The sequence below is a fragment of the Pezoporus occidentalis genome, unplaced genomic scaffold, assembly GCF_034315485.1.
Source record: "Pezoporus occidentalis ecotype Australia unplaced genomic scaffold, CSIRO_AGI_Poc_V1 ctg37, whole genome shotgun sequence".
In the NCBI taxonomy this organism is placed as follows: domain Eukaryota; kingdom Metazoa; phylum Chordata; class Aves; order Psittaciformes; family Psittacidae; genus Pezoporus; species Pezoporus occidentalis.
This window is the reverse complement of record NW_026915691.1, coordinates 8,072,094-8,093,320: the sequence shown is the minus strand read 5'-3', so window position 1 is coordinate 8,093,320 and position 21,227 is coordinate 8,072,094. Positions and strand designations below refer to the sequence as shown.

At 40.9% G+C, this 21,227-nt stretch overlaps 1 protein-coding gene across 2 annotated transcripts; it reads left to right on the top strand.

The window, feature by feature from the left end:
* The first annotated feature begins 841 nt into the window (after positions 1 to 841).
* Positions 842 to 20,482, top strand: PIWIL1 (piwi like RNA-mediated gene silencing 1). Of its 2 annotated transcripts, none has more exons than XM_062631601.1 (21): positions 842 to 861; positions 1,707 to 1,790; positions 2,831 to 2,942; positions 3,609 to 3,734; positions 5,236 to 5,450; positions 6,268 to 6,389; positions 7,035 to 7,115; positions 8,051 to 8,248; positions 8,618 to 8,729; positions 9,664 to 9,784; positions 10,410 to 10,527; positions 10,685 to 10,799; positions 11,740 to 11,927; positions 12,607 to 12,679; positions 13,017 to 13,217; positions 13,534 to 13,637; positions 14,135 to 14,205; positions 14,666 to 14,819; positions 18,724 to 18,849; positions 19,356 to 19,503; positions 20,208 to 20,482. In XM_062631601.1, exons 2-21 carry the CDS (start codon positions 1,710 to 1,712, stop codon positions 20,322 to 20,324), a joined length of 2,583 nt encoding a protein of 860 aa, XP_062487585.1. In that variant the 5' UTR covers positions 842 to 861; positions 1,707 to 1,709; the 3' UTR covers positions 20,325 to 20,482. The 2 variants fall into 2 exon arrangements, with proteins under 2 accessions (XP_062487585.1, XP_062487584.1); XM_062631600.1 differs by lacking the exon at positions 842 to 861 and adding an exon at positions 1,053 to 1,134.
* The last annotated feature ends 745 nt before the right edge of the window (positions 20,483 to 21,227 follow it).

The following is a 21,227-nucleotide window of genomic DNA, read 5'->3' as shown; positions in this document are numbered from 1 at the left end:
TAGACGGTGTTATCACTTGCCCCTTGAAGTCAGTGTCTGCAGATGCATCAGAGCCATCGAACTTTAAGCAAAGCCTCACTTAGAAAGAGATGTGCACTTGAGCCCTGGTGCTGTCTAGACATCCTGCCTTTCCACAGAAGCATGGAAAAGCTTCCCACAGAGCTCATCCCCACTTCAGGCCACTTCTAAGTCATAGGATTTTCTAGTTTTATTGTGACCTAAAATACGAGTTGTGATTCTCTGTACCGATTATAGCGATTGACTCAGTCTCAGTACTTAGAAAAAGGTGCTTTTTCCCCCTTTATATGTATCTCAATGAGAGGACAGATGCTCATGTGTTTTGAACTGTGCATGTTTGATCTGTCAAGCCATTCCTGCTGGCAGTTTAAATGCCACGCACACTGTGCTCGTTTCCAACCGTTCCTGTTCGTGTTCTGTACACCTCTGGAAAAGAGCAGGAAGTGCAAGCGGCACCGTTGTTAAATGTAGCCGACAAACGCAGCCCTTCACTAAAGCAAGTTTTATTTCTTGTTTTATTGCTCCACCTTCTGGTTAACTGCGGTTTACGTGGGATGAGAGGGAAACGATTTTCAGGCGGAATCTCACCCTCTCACAGCTGACAGCCGCCACCCTCCAGCCCAGCGCTGCCCGGGGGCCGCTCCTGCCCGGGTGCACAGGGGTGCCGGGGACACCCACACCTCACCGTGCGGCGGCTCCCTCAGTGCAGCGCATGAGACACCACGTACACGGCCACAACGGCCGCCGCACCTCCACTACCTTCAACTCGATCCGCCGCGGCCAGCACCACTCTTCGGGACTTTCCGGCAGCGCTCGGGTCTCAGGAGCCAATCAGAGGAGAGTGTGCGTTCCCGCCTTGCCCTACTAGCGCGTGCCGGCCGGAAGACGTGCGTCTGCGCAGGCCGTGCTCAGCCTGAGGGGCGGTCCGGACGGTGTTTGTCGGCCGCTGGACCGTGGGCGGATTTGTGCCCGGAGGAGCGGCCTGCGGGCAATGCCGGCTGTGAGAGTGGTTGTTAGCGTGAGCGAGAACGAAGTTCTGTAGCCCCGTGAAGAGGACGGCCGGCTGTGTGTGGCTGGGGTGGAAGCAGTTCCTTCGTGGCCTGAGGGCAGGCTGAGGTGACGCTGTAAGGCCGGCAGGGGCGGGGACGCCTCTGGATGGGGATTTGGGCCGTGCAAGCTGTTTGAGGGTGGTGGAGAACTTCAGGCTGAGCACAAGCGGGAAAGAAGGGTTGCTGGGATGGGGAAGAGGACAGACAGGTCTCTGAGGCTGGTTTGCATCACTGGGGCACTGCTCGGGCAGCGAGGGCTGGTGTGTGTTTTGCATGCGTTGTGCGGTAATGGAATACATTAGGCTGAGCAGAGTCCCAGGTGTGACTTGCAAGTAACATCAGTAGACCCTGGGTTACACCTGTCTGAGGTTGCAAATCTGCTGTGTTCTCCAGTCTAGTTGACCTTCTTCACAGCTTCTGACAGTCAGTTCAGACTTGACTCCAAGAAGCTGTAACTTCCCCACGCAATCTGTTGTGGCTGTGTGGGGAGATTCAGCAGCAGGGATTTTTGCAGAGGGGTGTATATTTTATTATTTCTTTATTAAGGGCAAATACAGTAGTGCTGTTCATAATATTTATTGGAAGAAGGATGGGGAAAGGAGAAGGTTGAACACTAATGCTGTAGGTGGTTTGTCTTAGAAGATGACGGGAAGAGCTAGAGCCAGATCAAGAGGAAGACCTCCAGGGCAGGAGACTCCCATTTCTTCTGTAGGAGCTGCATCTGTAAGTTGATTTCTTTTTTAATGAATGACACGAGGCTTTGAAATGTAATTGCTTAACTACTTCCTCTTTTAGTATTTTGCTGTCATAATAGAGCTAATGGAAATAGGTAATATTTTCATAGCCTGTTTTGTCCACAGTGATACAGATTCATAGAATAGTTAGGGTTGGAAATGACAGAGAAGCAGAACATTCAAGGCTGCTGTTGATAAATATTTGGGCAGAGCCTGTGTCTAGCAGATGTTCTGACCTGTTCCTGTTGGTTTTAATTTTAATATGCAGGGCTTTGTCTCTGCATTTGAACTAGTGTCTAGGGCTTGTTTTATGCATATCTGACCTGGTCAAACTCTAGCTTGAAAATGGCTGATCTGTATTTGAAGCCATTGCCATGTAGCTGGAGATTTTTTTTAAAGCAGTTTCTCAAATCTGTCAGTTGTCAGTAATCATCTTTCATGTCATTAGTCTGGAGGGGTGATCCTAGTCCATTTCTTGCCAGTGTCAGATGAGTTTAAGTCATGATAGAAGACACAGTTTATAATTCTCAAATGTGAAATACATGGAGCTCCAATGTGAATCTTTAATAAATAGGAAAGGAATGTAGTCAACTCAGGATAGTGGTGCTCAGTGCTTAGCTAATGTTGTGTGTTGCAGTGGCACTTCTTAATGTTATTTATTCACTAGGCACTAATTGCAAAAACTGTTTTTATAAAATAAATAACTACTTGAAGTATCAGAGGCATTGTTAAAAATGAGAAGTCCAGAAATTTTAGTTATAGAGTTGGGAAGAGATTTGAATTTACTACTAATTAAATGCATATTAACTTGCAAAAAAAGAAAATTCCTCGACCTGCATTATTTTTAAGTTTGAGGTACAAAGTAATAACTCTGCTACATAATACAGGAAAAAAAGTTTAAACTTCTGTAACTGTCACATTTGAGTACTTGAGTATTCTGTACTTGGTTACTGACTTTGTTTTGGTTTACTCTTGGGAGTATGCTGTTTCTTCAGTTGCAGTAGGAAAAGTTATTCCCAACTATTGCAGGTTCATCAGACTTTGCCAGTTCAGCCACCTGGCCGTCATCAGCCACGTGTTCATCCATCACTATCAGAAGAACCTGGTGGCCATGGGTGCCAGAGCGAGAGAAGGCCAGAAGGTCAGAAAGAGTGAAAAAGTTCATTGCCCTCAAGAGCACAATTAAGGCATTCCTTAGACTATATTTCAAATTTTTCTTCTCAAAATGAGATTTATTACTGAGATTTAGAAACATTCACTCTGCATCCTTTGGGATGCAGTGTAACTGAACCAGGAATCTACTCCATCTGTACCATCTCTTCTATCAAAACAATAAATTGGAAAGCAGTTGGCACAATTACCTGCATGACTACCAATCATCAATTTCATTTTGTTGTTTTGTTATGCTTCTTGAATCTTAATAAGGAAATTAAATTTTCTTGCCTATTTTGGATCAAAGTGTATTTAAACATTTTGGTGCCAGCTGGAGCAGAAATGAAAGCTCTGTCCTCCCTGTGTTTGCAAAAAGATTGATTTGGAGGATTTACATCCCTTTTTTTTTTATCTGGCTAGTGAGCTGTTCTATTTGCTTACTAGTTAGCTGTCCGTAAATCTTAAGAATTTGTTATGTGTTACCTGAATGTTATTATGAGATGGATTTACTACTTAGCAAAAGCTGTAGCTTAACATTTCATGATTTCTCTTGGTCTTATGTATATCTGATTTTCAAAATGGAACTGTATTTATTTTTATTTATATTTAAGTGTTGACTGTAATTCTTTCTCTTCCTCAAATTTTGAAACAATAGGATTACAGATTTCTGTGGGATTTCAAGAATTGTCTTTAGCAGACAGGGGTAGGCGTCGCAGAGATGTCAATGACCTTGGGGTGAACACTCGGCAAGCCATAGAACATGTTCAAGAATCAAAAACTGGTATGTTTGTATTAGACTGTAGGCATGTAAGCAAGTTGAGCAAGTTTTGCTTTATTTCTGCTTTTAGTATCCTCTAGAAGATCAAGTAAATAAAATTTTTATTGTGTACTAGAAAAAGATGCAAGTTGCTCCCAGTATCTGAAGATGACGTGTCTGATGGCAAAGGGCTTCAGATGGAAGTTGTGTTGCATTTTCAATTGCAACTGTTTATGTATAAGTGATGATCCTTATATGTTTCTGATGTCCACATCTTCAGGCAGGACTCTTCAGGACTCTGTAGGTTTGCTTATAGAAGTTCTGGTTTGTAATGCATTGGCCTAACCAAATTCCTAAAGATCTGATAAATATGGAATTTGAGAATTCTTCTGAAGAAACGTTGTAGTGTAAATAACAGGTGATGCACTTCTCTCCCTGAGATGAAATTGTGCATATGAAAAGAAGCAAAAGCAGGCTGTCAGTTGTCCTGCCTTCCTGGTAGAACACAATCCTTCTTAATGTTCAACAGTGCAGTTTCTGTTCTGATAGTAGTTTTGTATTGCAAGTGAGCTGTGAAGTGTCACAACAATGTAACAGCAACTGTAGTCCCTTTTTGCATAACTGAATAATGGCTGGAGCACGCCATAGGCCCAAGAGTGGCAAGGCTTGTTCTGCTCAAGTCACTTTGGGCCAGAAGCAGTACAGTTTTCATTCTCGCCTAGCTTTTCTGTCTAGAGCTATGCTGATGCTAGGTCATGGGTCACTGTACTTTGCAGGCAGCTGTATTCCTGGCCTTTTGTTTTCTCTTTATAGCTTCACACAGTTATGATTTGTATGTTTTCATTATTTTTTATTTTCATCTGAGATGTTATATTTCAGATGGGGAAAAATGGATAATGTAACCCAAATTAAAATGAATGATCCATAATTGTCTACAATGTACTTTTTGTATGAGACTTCTGTCTTTAAGAGAAATTGAAATGAGATATGAAAAAATCAGAAGAAATACTTTAAATAAGTGATCTGAAGCCACTTTTTACTGTTGTGGGTTTTTTGTTTGCTTGTTTGTTCATTTGAAAAATCTTGAAATACCTAAAAAGATGTCATCTTGTAACATATGGGAATGGGAATGTGGATATCTCTAGTGATTGACACTGTTAGTTTTTGTTCTATGTTTATGATTTGTGTAAGGCAAGATTAATTTGTCCACAAAAGAAGTTTAGGTTTTGGTGAAAATTCATCTTTCTCGTATCCAGTACAAATCCTTTGGGAAAGAGGTTACTGATCTAAATTCTTGCTGTGGGAGTTTTCCTGACAACTGAAGGAAAAAAAGCTCTAATAAGTAGGTGTCTGTGATAACACTACACCTATATGAGCATTTCATATAGTTTACTGAGTCACGGGACACAACAGACCTCTAACCTTTTGTCTGAATGCCTTAGTTTTTTGAAATGTCTCAGAACTGTTGAATTCCCATAAACTGGCAAAAGTTTGTAACTACTGACATTTTTGCCTCTCATTTTAGGTACTTCTGGTGTTAGGATAAAGCTAACTACAAATTACTTCCGTTTGACGTCTCGACCACAGTGGGCTTTATATCAGTACCATGTTGGCTATAGTCCTGAGATGGAAGCACGCCGCCTTCGATCAGCTTTGCTCTTCCAGCATGAAGAGCTAATTGGAAAGACTCATGCATTTGATGGATCAATACTATTCTTGCCAAAAAAACTAGTGAATAAGGTGTGATACAAGAATGCTATCTTACTTTTGACATGCATTTTATGATGCATCTTGTTTCTTACTGGTCTAGAAGTTAGAGAATTGATGTCCCACAAGCAGTGTTTTGTTGTGTTGAATATATTGGTGTAAGCTAATTTGCTTGTGTAGAGAAATTTGGTGATAAACTCCTAGTTCTCACGCTTAGGTTCTGCAGGCAAGAATAATCCTCAACATAGAAGTAGATGGTACATACAGTATTTTTCCTTCAGTTTTCTTTCTGCGTATATCTTTTCATAACTTCTGTATTTTAACATCTAAAATAATCAAAAGGGTAGATGTAGTGGGTGTATGTGGCAAGGTTTTGGTAGCTGGGTGGTCTTGGATGGCCCCTGTGGGAAAAGCTGTGGGCCTACCCTGCGCTGGAAATTTCCAGCTGGCTTCACAACAGAACGACTGTAAACCAAAGCTGAGCCCGTCAGGAAAGTTGATGGCTCCTCTCTGTTTAAAATGGGAGGGACACGCCATGTACTGATGGTAATATATTAAGTTTATTTCTTCAAGTTGAGTCTTTTTCCTGCAATGGTAATTGGTAAGTGCTCTTCCTGTTGTCTTACTGAATTCAGCTGCTTTGTGTTTAAGGCTCCATTCTTCTCTATTAGTCATCTTCACCCAAATGAATGAATCCTAAAGTAGTTTACAGTCATAGTAGAAATAAAATTCCCATTTGAGCAAAGTCTTGGAATCTTAACATGCAAGTCCAGTTGGATATCAATGGAGCAAAGTGCAGAAAAAGCCTAGTTTGCTTCTAGTTTCATTGACCTAACTTTACTTTTCTCAGGTTATTGAAGTGTTTAGTAGGACTCGAAATGGAGAGGATGTGAAGATAACAATCACATTGACTAATGAGTTGCCACCTTCTTCACCTACATGTCTTCAATTTTACAACATCATTTTTAGAAGGTTTGCTGTCCAAGTTGTATCTTTATAAGAAGCCATTCTAAAAATGTCTGACCTGTTTTTCCTTTCCAAGGAAAGGACTACAAACCAGTATTACAAATGTAAATTTGTAAGCCTTTGCAGCTACCGTTACTGTGTGGCCAGTCACATCTGGCAACATTTTAGTGTGCAGTTACATGCATGTTTCTGGCCCATGTTAGTATGAAATGAGTTCATACCTTTTTCCTGTGGAAGCAGATTTATACTGAAGTGCTAACTGTTGTGGGCAGTTAGTCCTATATCTGCCCTCCTTTTGAGTCTGCGGATTTGCTTCTTAAAGCAAATGGTGGTGCAGGACTTTGACCTGGCAAATTACTTCTTTTGCTGTAGTCTTTCCATGTAAGCTTGGTACTTGGGCTGCCTGCTTCATCTGACTGCTACATTCATCTGGGTGGTGAAAGGTTGGGTTGTATGCTAATATTCTGAAGTGATTAACTGTCATTAATAAGTGTCTGTGGCCTTCCTAAATTGAGTTTAATTAAAAGGTCACGTGTGATTGTTTTATCTGGTCAGATGAACAAAAAGTGAGGTTGGGCAGAGGGATGGGGCCATGCATAGTTTGATAGAATGAATAATAATGGTAAATGATATCCATATTTCAACTTCCAGGCTTTTGAAGATGTTGAATTTACAGCAGATTGGACGCAATTACTACAACCCCAGTGACCCAATCAGCATCCCTAATCACAGGTTTGGAAAACAGGATACTTGAGCTTAGGGGTGTGCAGGAAGAAAGGATGGTATTTTGGTACTGTTCTGGTGGTTTATTTTGTAATAAAACCATGGACTTAAATTGGTATTCCTGGGAAGCATGAGACCTCCTTCTCACTTAGTTTCTTGTATGTGGAAGATCTCATTACTCGTTACCAGTGTGTATCCTGATACTACATTTAAGTCCAGTGTCAGAAACCTTGCTTAAATGTCTGTAAGGCTGAGATCTCTTGAGTACTTTGATTTTAAAGCTCAGAAGTGTCTTGCCTTCATTCTGAAGGCCATTTAATCTGTGGAAATTCATACCTGGCCATACCTGGCTGTATGGGTAGTTCTGGAACTCACCTCTTGCTAGCTGTCATGTCATCTACCTGCTACAGGATCCCATACAGTGTGACTGTTGCTTATGGATAGCCCTAGGCCTCTTGTACAAGTTAGTAAGCTTGAGTTTTGACTGGAGCCCCATCATATATCCGTAGTGTACTCCTTGCCATTAACTTAGCTTGCATAACCTGGTTGGTGGAAGAAAGTGGACAGTGTTCTACTAGATAAACTGTTGGTGGTTTTAAAGTGTTTTGAATACCTGTACTAAAATACCTGACTAAAGATATCTTCATGTAAAATATTTTTTTCTTTTTCCTTTCATTTTCTTTCTCCATTTTTTTTTTTTTTTTTTAACTTTCAGAACATTGTTTGTATTTGGATCATGGTTTCTCTGTGTATAGCATGTGGTGTCCCTGCCTATGGCAGGGGAGTTGGAACTAGATGATCTTAAGGTCTTTTCCAACCCTAACTGTTCTATGATTGTATGATTGACTGCTTTCTAATGTCTGGGAAATGAGGCAGAGATGACTCGGGGTGAGAATAGAGATGCTTTAAAGCACATTAAGACTCTGTTTGTTCTTCTTTGACAGGTTGATGGTTTGGCCGGGCTTCACAAGTTCTATCCTCCAGTATGAGGAAAGCATTATGTTATGTGTAGATGTGAGCCATAAGGTTCTTCGCAGTGAAACAGTGTTGGATTTTATGTATAGTCTGTATTACCAGGTTGAAGAGCAAAGGTTTAGAGATACCTGTGCTAAAGAGCTGATAGGTTTAGTTGTTCTTACAAAGTAAGTCTCTTTGTATCCTTGTTATCTTGGAGATCTGTTTATTTTGGGGGGATGTTGCATGTCCTGAAGTATACAGTGAAGCATCAGAAAGATGGAAATTATGTCATTGTCAAGCAGCAAACTAATCAAAGCATTTACAAAGGCAGAAAGTACATGCTGGATTAGTTCTGTTTTTTTCATTTAGTTTTATCACGGTTTAGTTTTTAGCTGAATTGTTAGCCTGTTACAACAGAAAACTTGATGTTAATGCTGCTCATAGGAACAAAACTGCCAGCTTACATGAGTATTGCGATTAACCTTTTTGTTACTACTTTTCTGTTTGAGTTAATTTAATCTTTTTTCCTTTTCTTTTTTTACTTATTTATTTAGGTACAATAACAAAACATACAGAGTTGATGACATTGACTGGGATGCCAATCCACAGTGTACCTTTAGAAAATCAGATGGTTCTGAGATCAGCTACATCGACTACTACAAAAGGGTATGGAAACTGAACTGTCAGTGTGTGTGTTATGCTGTGTCCAGTCCTCTTGAGCATCTTTATTAATAATCTGGATGATGGAGCAGAGTGTACTCTCAGCAAGTTTGCTGATAATTTACCAGAGGTAGAATATATGGACAGTCTTTAAAGGAATTACTCTTTGATACCTTTGGTTCTTTGAAACAAAATTTACGTATGTCTTTTGTAGCTTAACCTCCTCTACCATGGAGGCCTACTGCTGTAATTGTGAAATCTTTCTGCTCATCAGTTTCAACTGTAAAACAGGATGAGGCTTAAAAAAAACTAGAAGCAAAACTTAGGATATCCGTTCTGGTTCAGGATATAGGATATATTTTCTCTGCTTTTTTCGACTTTGCTGTGATCTCACTTTTTTGTTTTTAAATGCTACCCTTTGGATGAGTTCTGAGGTATCATTCTCTTTAAGAAAAAGTTAAACTATGAAGTATGTTTGTTGACATGAATAACTGCTACAGACCAACTCTTGCCAAATGCAAGGAAGGGTTGTTGAGTTTCAGAAACTTCACTGGGAATCTTTTCTGATTCTTGTGTTGTCTTGAATTAAATTGTTCTATAGGGCAGGAACTTTGCCCGTTACTGAACTGAAATGAGCATCCTCATCTTGAACTCGGTACTGTGGGTGATACAGCCTAGAGCAAGGCAGAAGCATTGTTGCTGTTGCCTCTTAAAAGCCAATAATTGGATCTCACCAGTAGAGAGAATAGTGCTTCCCTGTTTGGCCTTTTCTGACAAAGCCTATTCCTTTCAAGTTAGATGGACTAACTCAAAAAAGTTGCTGGTTGCTTTTGTTTTGGTTTTGTTTGTTTTAGGAAAAATACTAATTTTCTAAAGTGAGCATGATTATTAAGAAAACTGTTACGAATAAACTAATGTACAATATACATTTGTAATACAGCAATATAATCAAGAAATTACTGACTTGAACCAGCCTGTCTTGATCAGTCAGTGCAGAAGGAAGGGAGGAAACATGATGCCAGGACCTGTGGTTCTAATTCCAGAGCTGTGCTTCCTAACAGGTACTGTAGCATTGTTTCTTATCAAACCATCTGTTAAATCATAATGCATACTGAAAATGGTATTTTGACAGCACCCTCTTACCAAGTTAAGTAGAAGTGTTTTGTGTGTGTAAACATGAGTTTAGACTGAAGTTTTGCAGCCAAAAGATTAGATTATATAAATGCAGCTAAAGAGTTTGAGGGGGTTTGATGTTGTGTAGTTTTTACGTGTGGTGTTAAACACTGGCCTACTGATAACTTCAAGAGTTTATTGGAGGTAGAACTTCTGCTGAAGAAAAAAAGGTAAATTTACTATAAATTGATAATTTTGTAAGATATTTAAGTACCTTATTACTCTGAGATACTGACTTTGCACTAACCATACCTGTCCATCTCAGCACTGTTTTGTTTTCCTTTGGAAAATGTAACTCAACAGCTGCATCTGTTGTGTGGTTTCCTCTCAAGTGCAAAAATCCAGAATTTCCTTTTTTTTCTGTGCAGATGGGAGTGTGTGTACAGGGAGCAACTGAAAACCTTGATTACTCCTGACACTTTGTGTCTGCAGTGCACATATAGTTAATCTGCATGACTTGCAAGTTTGCTTTTCTTAGTCTTTTTACTCAGAAAAAGATTTTGCTGTTAACAGGATTAACTGAGAAGATGCGTAATGATTTTAATATGATGAAAGACTTGGCTTTTCATACACGACTGCCACCTGAGCAAAGGCAACGTGAAATTGGAAGACTTGTTGAGTATATCCGAAAGTATGCTACCTTAATGTCTTTTGTACTATTTTATCATACAAATTTTTCATGACAAACTACTTTCCTGTAACAAAACTTTGGAAATCATACTGGTTTTAAAAAAAGTGTCAGCAAGAACAGTTTTCTTTGTTTTAATTTAAATCCTGTTTTTAAACAGAGATGACAATGTTCAGAAGGAACTCCGAGACTGGGGTTTAAGCTTTGATTCTCATTTATTATCCTTTACGGGAAGAGTTGTTCAAGGAGAAAAGATCCTTCAATCGGGAAATGTGGTAAATAAAGCAACTTCTAAATATTTTGGATAAACTGATAAAGCAAGTTCTTTAGGAAGGAGGTACCGCGTACTGGTTGATAAGTGAAGGATTGTAAGTGAAGACCTTATACACAAATCTCTGTCCAAACAGGAGACACTCAAACTTCTTAATTTGTTTACAGGTTCTGTTTGGAAGCCCCTGGAGGTTTTCCTGTCTTCCGTTACAATAGTGTCTTCCTTGCAAAGCAGTCCCTCTGTCTAAAAGTCATTTCAGATACACAAACTAGGAGACTATAGATGTTTCTAACTAGCTTCTATTTATTAAAACACCAATGCTTTAAAATGAGAACCCACTATTTTTTTTCAGTACGTAGAATACATACACTATCTGTTCAGTCAGAGGTGAGGTAACTTAGAGGTGAATAACTTGGATTTCAATAGGTTGCCATAAAACATGATGTATTTGTTCTCTAGTAGAAGTCTTTGTTTTGAATAGATGCAGAAGGGCATGTTACAGTATCTTTATTTGTGTATCTGTGTTTGGTAAAGGGCTTTTTTGTGTGTGTTGGGTGTTATTGAAAAGATCTGGTATCTTCATAGTAATACTTTCTCAGCAATTACCTTACTAAAATGGAAAATGTAAGAAAAATAAGTCAGTGCTTAAACAGCTGTGTCTTTGTAGCACAGAATCTGTGTGGCAAATAGCAGCAACTTGGCTAAAAATCGTAAGTATCTTTGCATCATTATGAATGAAGCATTTGAAGAGTGTGATTTTTTTGAAAGGGCTAGTAAAGCTTATTTTCAGTCAGTGACAAGAGCAGTAAAGGAACGGTTCAGAATCATTTGTTTTTCTAGGCAGAAGCATTCCAATCTGTTCCTGAAGTGTATCAGGAAGTAGTTGTGGTATAGTTTGTTCAGGAGGGTGTTGATTTTCTTCCTTTACTGTCTCTTATTTACAGTTTGATTACAATCCTCAGTTTGGTGATTGGTCAAAGGAAACTAGGGCAGCTCCCTTAATATGTCCCAAGCCCTTGGACAACTGGTTATTAATATACACACGCCGCAACTATGACACTGCTAATACATTGCTTCAAAATCTGTTTAAAGTCACACCAGCTATGGGAATCAAAATGAACAAGGCAATCATGTAAGTGTCTGGAAATATCATTTTATTCTTAAGGCATATCTGTTAGCATGCTTAGGCTGTTAAATGAGGAGTATAGTATAGTGTGTCACACTACCAAGTTCTGTGAGATTTGTGCTAAAGTAAAGTTGATTTCGGTAAACAAATTGTTCAGTTTTATCCAGTGACTGACTTCTTACACTTTTACTGGTAAGAGTTTTCACTGGAGGTTCAAACATGACAAAACCAAACCATGTCAGATGTAAAGTTGTTGAGCAAATCCTCCTCGTGTGAAGCTATATTTAATATGAAAAGGAGTCCTGGATTACATGGTTTAGTGTGTGATGTCCCTGCCCATGGCAGGGGTTTGAAACTAGATAGTCTTAAGGTCCTTTCCAACCCTAACTATTCTGTGTATTTTCTTGCTGACTTTGGATGTATTCTGATTTTTCTCATTGCAAACATCTTCCTTTGAGTACCTGTGCTTGCTTTTAACTTTGAATTTCATTGCTGTTGAAAGCCTGAATTATGGGTGATTCCTCTTAAAATCTTCAAAATGCGTGTCTGTTGTATGTTTATTAATAGCTGTAAAAGTGACACTTCATACAGCACCGATGCATAATGAGCACTTGTGTTTTTGCTGAAGTTTCAATAGCTGTTAGTTGGGGTTTTTTTCTGTAAGCATTTTTCTCTTCCTTTTCAGGATTGAAGTAGATGATAGAACAGAAGCTTATTTAAGGGGTTTACAGCAAAGTATTACCTCTGACACAAACATAGTATGTATTTGAACCTGTAATTTCAAATTGCGTTAAACTCTGTTATTGGTGTTTTAAGACTAGTGGGATTCATTCTCAGAAATAAAACTCTTGGCTCCTGAGTATCTGCTGTATGCCTACTCATGCTGTTCAAACTCCAGACTAACTATGAGTATCCCTCTGGGAAAAGAGCCTTTATACTTTGCTCTGGAGCATGGGCGCTGAAACTTTACAGGTATTTCTTTCACTGTGAACACTTGAATATTCCTCTTGAGCGTAAGAAACTTCTAAAGATCTACAACTGTGATGTAAATCTGAGTGTGCAGCTTCTTAAAAACATTCCTTTTTTTCTTTAAAGGTAGTTTGTGTTTTGTCTAGTAGCCGAAAGGATAAATATGATGCTATCAAGAAGTACTTATGTACAGATTGTCCTGTTCCAAGTCAATGTGTGGTTGCTCGCACTTTAAGCAAGCCTCAGACTGTTATGGCCGTAGCAACAAAAATTGCCTTACAAATGAACTGTAAAATGGGTGGAGAACTTTGGAGTGTTGAGATCCCAGTAAGTGATTATTTTAATTTTTTTTAATGGTAATAGCTTTTTTTTTTATTGAGCCTTACTTCAAAACAAAGCCTTCCCCCCCCCCAAAAGAAAAGAAAACTGAATATTGTTTGTGTAGTTTCTTTCGTGAAGAGGTGTGAAGTTAAATATGACATAAGGAGATACATAATTCAAGAACTCTGTGCCTGAGGTTTGTTGAAGTATCCTGAAACCACAGGCCTTATGTCAGGATCTTGTTTGGCTGTAGGATGAAGATGATGGGTGCTTTGGCATGTCTTCATGTACTAATATGTGTTCTGTATTGATTCCTTTCAAGCTGAAACAGGTAATGGTTGTGGGAATTGATTGTTACCATGATACAGTCTCTGGAAAGCAGTCAATTGCAGGATTTGTCTCTAGCCTGAATCAAACAATGACACGGTAAGATTTGAATGGGGTAAGGGGAGTGGGGGGAGAAATAATCTTTGTATCTCCCTTAACTGAGAAGTAGTTTGTATATTGTCATCATGAAAGCGTCCAGATTGATTTACTGTACGTAGTTAATGAGAACTTTATATTGTGAATTATTTTTTCCACTCTGTCCCTTAAGGAATAGCCTTGTCCTTCTTCCACAGTGCTTGGGAGGGGGGCCAAGTAGCGGGACAAGGGCTGGGATGGATAGAGGGCATCAGAGCTAGGGATCCTCTGCCTTTGGCTGACTTGTGTAAAAGCTTTTTGAGTGGAGTTGCACGTGGTGCTAAGGCATTTGTCTACCGCAGGGGCTTTGCAAGGGAAATACTGCACTAGCACACTTAACTCTTGCTTGACTGCATTGACCTGCAATAAGACTTAAGTGCTCATAGCCTTTTTAAAAATGACTTGATTGAGGTAAGCCTGGGAAATGCTTGGCAGCTCATCTGTTATTTTGTTCTTCACAGGTGGTTCTCCCGCTGTGTTGTTCAAAGTCGTGGGCAAGAACTCGTGGATGGGCTCAAAGCCTGCTTGCAGAGTAAGGGAAGGCTTTCTGTTCTTCTTGATTCAGAGCTAAGAAAGACAGTTTAGCTTCTCAGAACACATTTCCTCAGCTGCCTTGAGGGGAGTCATTACCAAATTAAAAATATTGCTGAAAATTAATAGCATTTTGTATGCATTCCTCCGCTGATTCACATGTTTTTTGATAAGCGTACGCTGCTTATCAGTGAGCTTCAAAGAATGCTTTAAAGGAGATGGATTTAAAGGATGACAGCTCCTTGCTGTGATAGAGGCCAGCAGAGTATATAATCTCCTTGTGCTCTTTCTTTTTTTGCAGGTAACACTTGTATATCATGATGCATACCTGTTTCTGATTAGTGAAAGACTGAGGACCTTAGGTTCCAAAACTTAGGGCTGTTTTCCCAGTAATAAAAACCTATTTTTGTTGTGGAAAGATTTTTCATGATAGCTAACAGCTTTTACTCTTTCTTTTTAAGCTGCTTTAAGAGACTGGTTCAAGTGGAATAAGTATTTGCCCTCTCGTATTATTGTTTATCGTGATGGTGTAGGAGATGGACAACTATATACTTTGGTTAATTATGAAGTGCCTCAATTTTTGGATTGCTTGAAGAGTGTTGGTAAAGACTACAAGTAAGTCTGTTTCCAACAGCCCCCTTTTTTACGCTACAAGAGTAAAAGGATGCTGGGGCATGAATTAGCAGGGCTCATTTGGAGAGCTTTAAACTAGATTTGAAGGGGGATGGGGTTGTAGGTGGGCTTGCCCCAGTGGGGCAGCACTCCAGAACTGATGAAGACTGGGAGGCCTCCTATAATCCTAGGGTGAAATCGGTGTGCTCAGCTCGCTCCCTGGAATGTCTGTACACCAATGCACGCAGCATGGGAAATAAGCAGGAGGAGTTGGAAACCTATGTTAAGTCAGGAGACTATGATCTAGTGGCAATTACAGAGATGTGGTGGGACAGCTCACATGACTGGAATATAGTCATGGAGGGCTATGTCCTTTTCAGGAAAGACAGGCCAGCCAGGAGGGGTGGTGGGGTCGCTCTTTATGTGCGGGAGGAACTACAATGCACCGAGTTCTGTCCAGGGACAGATGACAAGCGAGTTGAGAGTCTGTGGGTGAGAATTAAGGGGCAGGCTGGCAGGGGCGATACTGTTGTGGGTGTCTGTTACAGACCACCAGATCAGGGTGACAAAGTTGACGAGGCCTTCTACAGGCAGCTGGAGCGGCCTCACAGTCACAGGCTGTGGTCGTCATGGGGGATTTTAACTTCCCTGATGTTTGCTGGAAGGACCACTCGGCAACCCAGCCACAGTCCAGGAGGTTCCTCCAGTGTATGGATGATAACTTCCTCCTGCAAATGGTGGATGAGCCGACCAGGAGAGGAGCGCTGCTGGATCTCATCCTCACTAACAAGGAGGATCTGGTTGAAGCAGTAAGGGTTGAGGGCTGCCTTGGTTGCAGTGACCACGAGATGGTGGAGTTCAGGATCTTGTGTGGTAGGACTAGTAGAATAGCAAGTAGAATTGCAACCCTGGACTTTAGCAGGGCAAACTTTGGCCTTTTCAAGCAATTGCTAGGGGAAATCCCATGGGCAAGGCTGTTTGAAGGTAAAGGGGCCCAAGATAGTTGGTTGACATTCAAGGATTGCTTTTTCCGAGCTCAAGGTCAGAGCATCCCGACACGTAGGAAGTCAAGGAAGAGGGCCAAGAGACCTGTGTGGCTAAATAGGGAATTGCTGGGTATGCTCAAGTGGAAGAGGAGAGTTTACAGGTCATGGAAGGAGGGGCTGGCCACTTGGGAGGAATATAAGGCTGCTGCTAGAGGATGTAGGAAGGCAGCTAGGATGACTAAGGCATCCTTAGAATTAAACCTGGCGAGAAGGGTCAAGGACAGCAAAAAGAGCTTTTTCAAATACATGGCAGATAAAACTAACACCAGAGGCAATGTAGGCCCACTGATGAACGGGATGGGTGCCCTGGTGACAGAAGATACAGAGATGGCAGAGTTACTGAATGCCTTCTTTGTCTCTGTCTACTCTGCTGCCGGCAGTCCTGAAGAGCCCTGTACCCCCGAGACCTTAGATGAAGTCAGGTCAACGGAGCGGTTTGCCTTAGTCGATGAGGAATGGGTTAGAGACCAGTTGAGCAATCTGGACATCCATAAATCCATGGGTCCAGATGGGATGCACCCGCGGGTGCTGAGGGAACTGGCGGAAGTCATTGCTAGACCGCTCTCCATCATCTTTACCAAGTCTTGGGAAACGGGAGAGGTGCCTGAGGACTGGAGGAAAGCAAATGTCACTCAAGTCTTCAAAAAGGGCAAGAAGGAGGACCCGGGTAACTATAGACCGGTCAGCCTCACCTCCATCCCTGGGAAAGTGATGGAACACCTTATCCTTGGTGCCATCTTAAGGCATATCAAGGATAATAGGGTTATGAGGGGCAGTCAACATGGCTTCACCAGGGGGAAATCATGTTTGACCAATCTCTTAGCCTTTTATGAGGAAATAACACGGTGGATGGATGATGGCAGAGCGGTGGATGTGGTCTACCTGGACTTCAGCAAAGCATTTGACACAGTCTCCCACAGCATCCTCACAGCTAAATTGAGGAAGTGTGGACTGGATGATCAGGTAGTGAGGTGGACTGCGAACTGGCTGAAGGAGAGAAGCCAGAGAGTTGTAGTCTCTGGGGCTGAGTCTAGTTGGAGGCCTGTAACTAGTGGAGTGCCTCAAGGGTCAGTACTGGGACCGGTATTATTTAATATATTCATCAACGATTTAGATGAGGGAATTGAGTGTACTGTCAGCAGGTTTGCTGATGACACTAAGCTGGGAGGAGTGGCTGACATGCCTGAAGGCTGTGCTGCCATCCAGCGAGACCTGGACAGGCTGGAGAGTTGGGCAGGGAATAACTTGATGAAATATAACAAGGGAAAGTGTAGAGTCCTGCATCTGGGCAGGAACAACCCCAGGTTCCAGTATAGGTTGGGGAACGACCTGCTAGAGAGCAGTGTAGGGGAGAGGGACCTGGGGGTCCTAGTGGACGACAGGATGACCATGAGCCAACACTGTGCCCTTGTGGCTAAGAAGGCCAATGGCATCCTGGGATGTATTAGAAGGGCGGTGGTTAGTAGGTCGAGAGAGGTCCTCCTTCCCCTCTACTCTGCCCTGGTGAGACCCCATCTGGAATATTGTGTCCAGTTCTGGGCCCCTCAGTTCAAGAAGGACAGGGAGCTGCTGGAGAGAGTCCAGCGCAGGGCAACAAAGATGATTAGGGGAGTGGAGCATCTCCCTTATGAGGAAAGACTGAGGGAGCTGGGTCTCTATAGTTTGGAGAAGAGGAGACTGAGGGGTGACCTTATTAGTGTCTATAAATACATAAAGGGGGAGTGTCACGAGGATGGAGCCAGGCTCTGCTCAGTGGCAAACAATGACAGGACAAGGGGTAATGGGTACAAACTGGAACACAAGAGGTTCCACTTAAACTTGAGAAGAAACTTCTTCTCAGTGAGGGTGATGGAACACTGGAACAGGCTGCCCAGGGAGGTTGTGGAGTCTCCTTCCCTGGAGACATTCAAAATCCGCCTGGACACATTCCTGTGTAACACTATCTAGGTGTTCCTGCTCCAGCAGGGGGATTGGACTAGATGATCTTTCGAGGCCCCTTCCAATCTCTAGCATACTGTGATACTGTGAAGAGAAATACACACCTGGGTACAAAAAGTGGTTACTGATGAAGATTATGTTTCCTTTTCATCCTTATTTATTTTGATTTGAGCTCAAGTAACTGCTTTTTACATGATTTGAGATACCTAACTTGTAATACATCAGGAAAAGTTTTTAGTACACACACCACTTGAGTATTCAGTGTACGTACTCTTCAGGCGTTCTTCATCCATATGGTAGTCAATACCTTTCTTTCCAACTGTTCGATCATGTCTTGTAGGGCAGTTTTTTAATTAGCACTTCTGAAAGGACTGACTGTCATCCAGTCACTTTTGTTTTGTGCAGTTTTCAACATTCTGCTGTAAAACTTTTTTGCAGTGACTTGGCCTCATAATCTGCTTTGGAAAATGAAAAGATATCCTGACAAGGCAGCACAATGCAAGTTACAGTAGTAGAAACTGAAGTGCTTAACTACTTTTGTTTGGCTTCTGTAATTACTTGCTCTTTACCAAAACCACTATTAAAACACATTGTCTCTTCTGTGAAAATTGAGGGGGAGAGGATAGAAGTAAGGTCTGTAGTTAGAAGATCCCTTTTTAGTAAGTTTTGTGTCTCCCTATTAAGTTAAATACAAGCTGGGTTGGTGAGTAATAGTATCAAAGTTACACCTGAAACTAAAAATCTCAAGTATGAACGTCGTATTTAAATCAATGAATTGGTGAACTTGCATGTGAAATTAATGTTCTGGAGAACTTTCAAGCTTGTTTGTAATTTGAAGTTCTAAAGAATCTTCTTCTGAATTACTTAGTGCATTTTTTTGCCATAATTTTGTTGTTGTTGTCTTTTATTTTCACTTATGTTAGTCCAAGGCTTACTGTGATAGTTGTGAAGAAACGAGTGAATACCAGGTTCTTCGCAGAGAGTATGGGAGCACTTAAAAACCCACCCCCTGGTACTGTTGTTGATGTGGAGGTTACCAGACCAGAATGGTGAGTTTGTATAGAAGTAGCATGTCTGTTTGCTGGCAACCTGATAATAAAGGAAATGTATCTGATACTAAATTGATTGGGGGATCGTGTAGAGTAGTGCTTTCTGTACTTCTGTCCTTTGGTAAAGAAATCACAGTGACTGTGTAGATGAAGGAAATGGACAAACTTAAGTTTTCATTATGCAACACTTCACGGTTTCCAACATCCAGGATTTGTATACTTTGCAGCATCACGTATGCTTTAAGGAAATGCACAGGGTGGGTATGGGGAGGAAAACTCTCTGTGAAGAAAGGTCTTAAGACTTGTTGCATAGCATAAGATTATTTATGTTCTTCCAGATCTCCTGGCCTTTCAGGAATAGGGGAAGCTGATTTTTGTGGTCAAAGGATAAGTGTATTTTGGGGGTTTACTCAATATGCATAAAGTGACTTGAAAAAATAAGACAAATCCACACAAAGCAGCTATTTCTGTACCAGACCGCTGAGGTTCTGTTTCTTCTATTACAGGTATGATTTCTACATTGTGAGTCAGGCAGTGAGAAATGGTTGTGTTGCACCCACTCATTACAACGTAATTTATGACACTAGCAAACTGAAACCTGATCATATACAACGTTTAACCTACAAGCTTTGCCACATGTATTATAATTGGTCGGTAAGTATTTCCTCTGGGAAATGATAATGTTTTTCTTCTAAGATTGCATGTCAGTGTGCAATAACAACCCACAAGAGGGTAGAAAAAGGCATCCTTAAAACAATCCAAAAAGGCATCCTTAAAACAACCCAAAAAGCCTGCAGGTATGCTCTTGACCTAGAGTGGTGAAGTCTGGAGATTAAAATAATCTTTATTCTTACTAGGAAATACTTGCTTTAAGTAGTATTTCCAAATTCTCTGTCAAAACAAAAACCGAAATGATTTTTTTCTTACCTGCAGAAATACTTACTTCTTTGTATGGAGATGGAACAGGGCTCCTCCATTTCCCTTAAGGCTTCCCCTGTTGCACACCCAGATCAGCACACAATTGGCTGATGCCCAAGATGTGCTTTGTATCTGTCAGTTTGGTGATCAGAAATTCTGCATGTGACTTACACTTCAGTGTCAAATGTAAACCTGTGTGAGAGGCTTTTTTGGAGTGAGGAGGGGAATGGAGTTTGGCAATTTTGGCACCTGTTGTTCTGTGAAGCAGATTTCTTTAACATGCTCAGTGTATGTGATGTTTTTTTCACAAACGGGCATAGTCTACAAGAATTGTACATTTTACATGTACCCAGACTGTTGATCTCCAGGGCTCTGCTACAGTGAATGTGTGCTTATTTAATGACTTGAAAGTAATTCCTTTTATCTTTTTCCCTCTGCAGGGTGTTATCAGAGTACCTGCTCCCTGCCAGTATGCTCATAAACTGGCTTTCCTTGTTGGTCAGAGCATTCACAGAGAGCCAAACCTGTTACTTTCAGACAGACTCTACTATCTTTAAAGTTGAGTTACCAGCTAAAAAAAACATTGTAGTTCCTTTCCAGGGCATGGGAAATTGTCTGAGATCTGATTTTGGTTTGGTTTTCTTCTGAAGGGACATGTGCATGGCATAATGAGCATGGGCAGTGTGGAAGTTTTTCACGGTAGCAGGAAGAAGCTTGAGATCTGCTACCTGTAAAACTTACATTATTTGGCATTATTTTTTAATACTTATTTAATAGAGTTTCTGGGATTCTTCACAAAAGGTTATCTGTTGTTCTTAAGTTTTAGGGGAAGCCTTACACAGAATAATTAGGATTCAGGCTAGCATATTACACTGTCAAATTCAAAATGCAGCTGTTGCTTCCTTGTTTTCATTGGCTATTGAAATGAGGGCAGAATTATTTCCGTATCTTACCACAGCTCCAGGAACATTTATGAGACAAGGCTAGGGAATGCTTTCAACAAGAAGGTATGGAATGCTGTTGTGGGGGCCGTGTGACTTGCACTGGACTGAGGTGCTTTTTCGTAGTCTTGTCACTTCCTATTTACAACACAGCGTGAGTAAACTGCTGTTTTACAACTGCCAATTTGTAACTGGAATGAACTAAACGTCTTGGTTGATACTGTTTAAGGGCATTCTTGTTAAACATAATTTCCATTAAAGAATATAAGTGCACGGACGAGCAAGAAAGTAAGTAGATGGGTTTTGGCCTCACAGCACAGTTCCCAGTAATGAGCAGTGCTTAGGCCTGGGTGTGCCTAATTTGGATTAGTGCTGGTTTTTTGTGTTTTTTTTTTTTTAACTAATGCATGTTGAACCTTGTTCCTTTTTGTTGTGAGATTTAAATAAAGTTGTTGCTGTAATCCGTGCTGATTTGCTCATGTTAGATGTATTTGCTGTACTTCAAGGGCATTTGGTGTG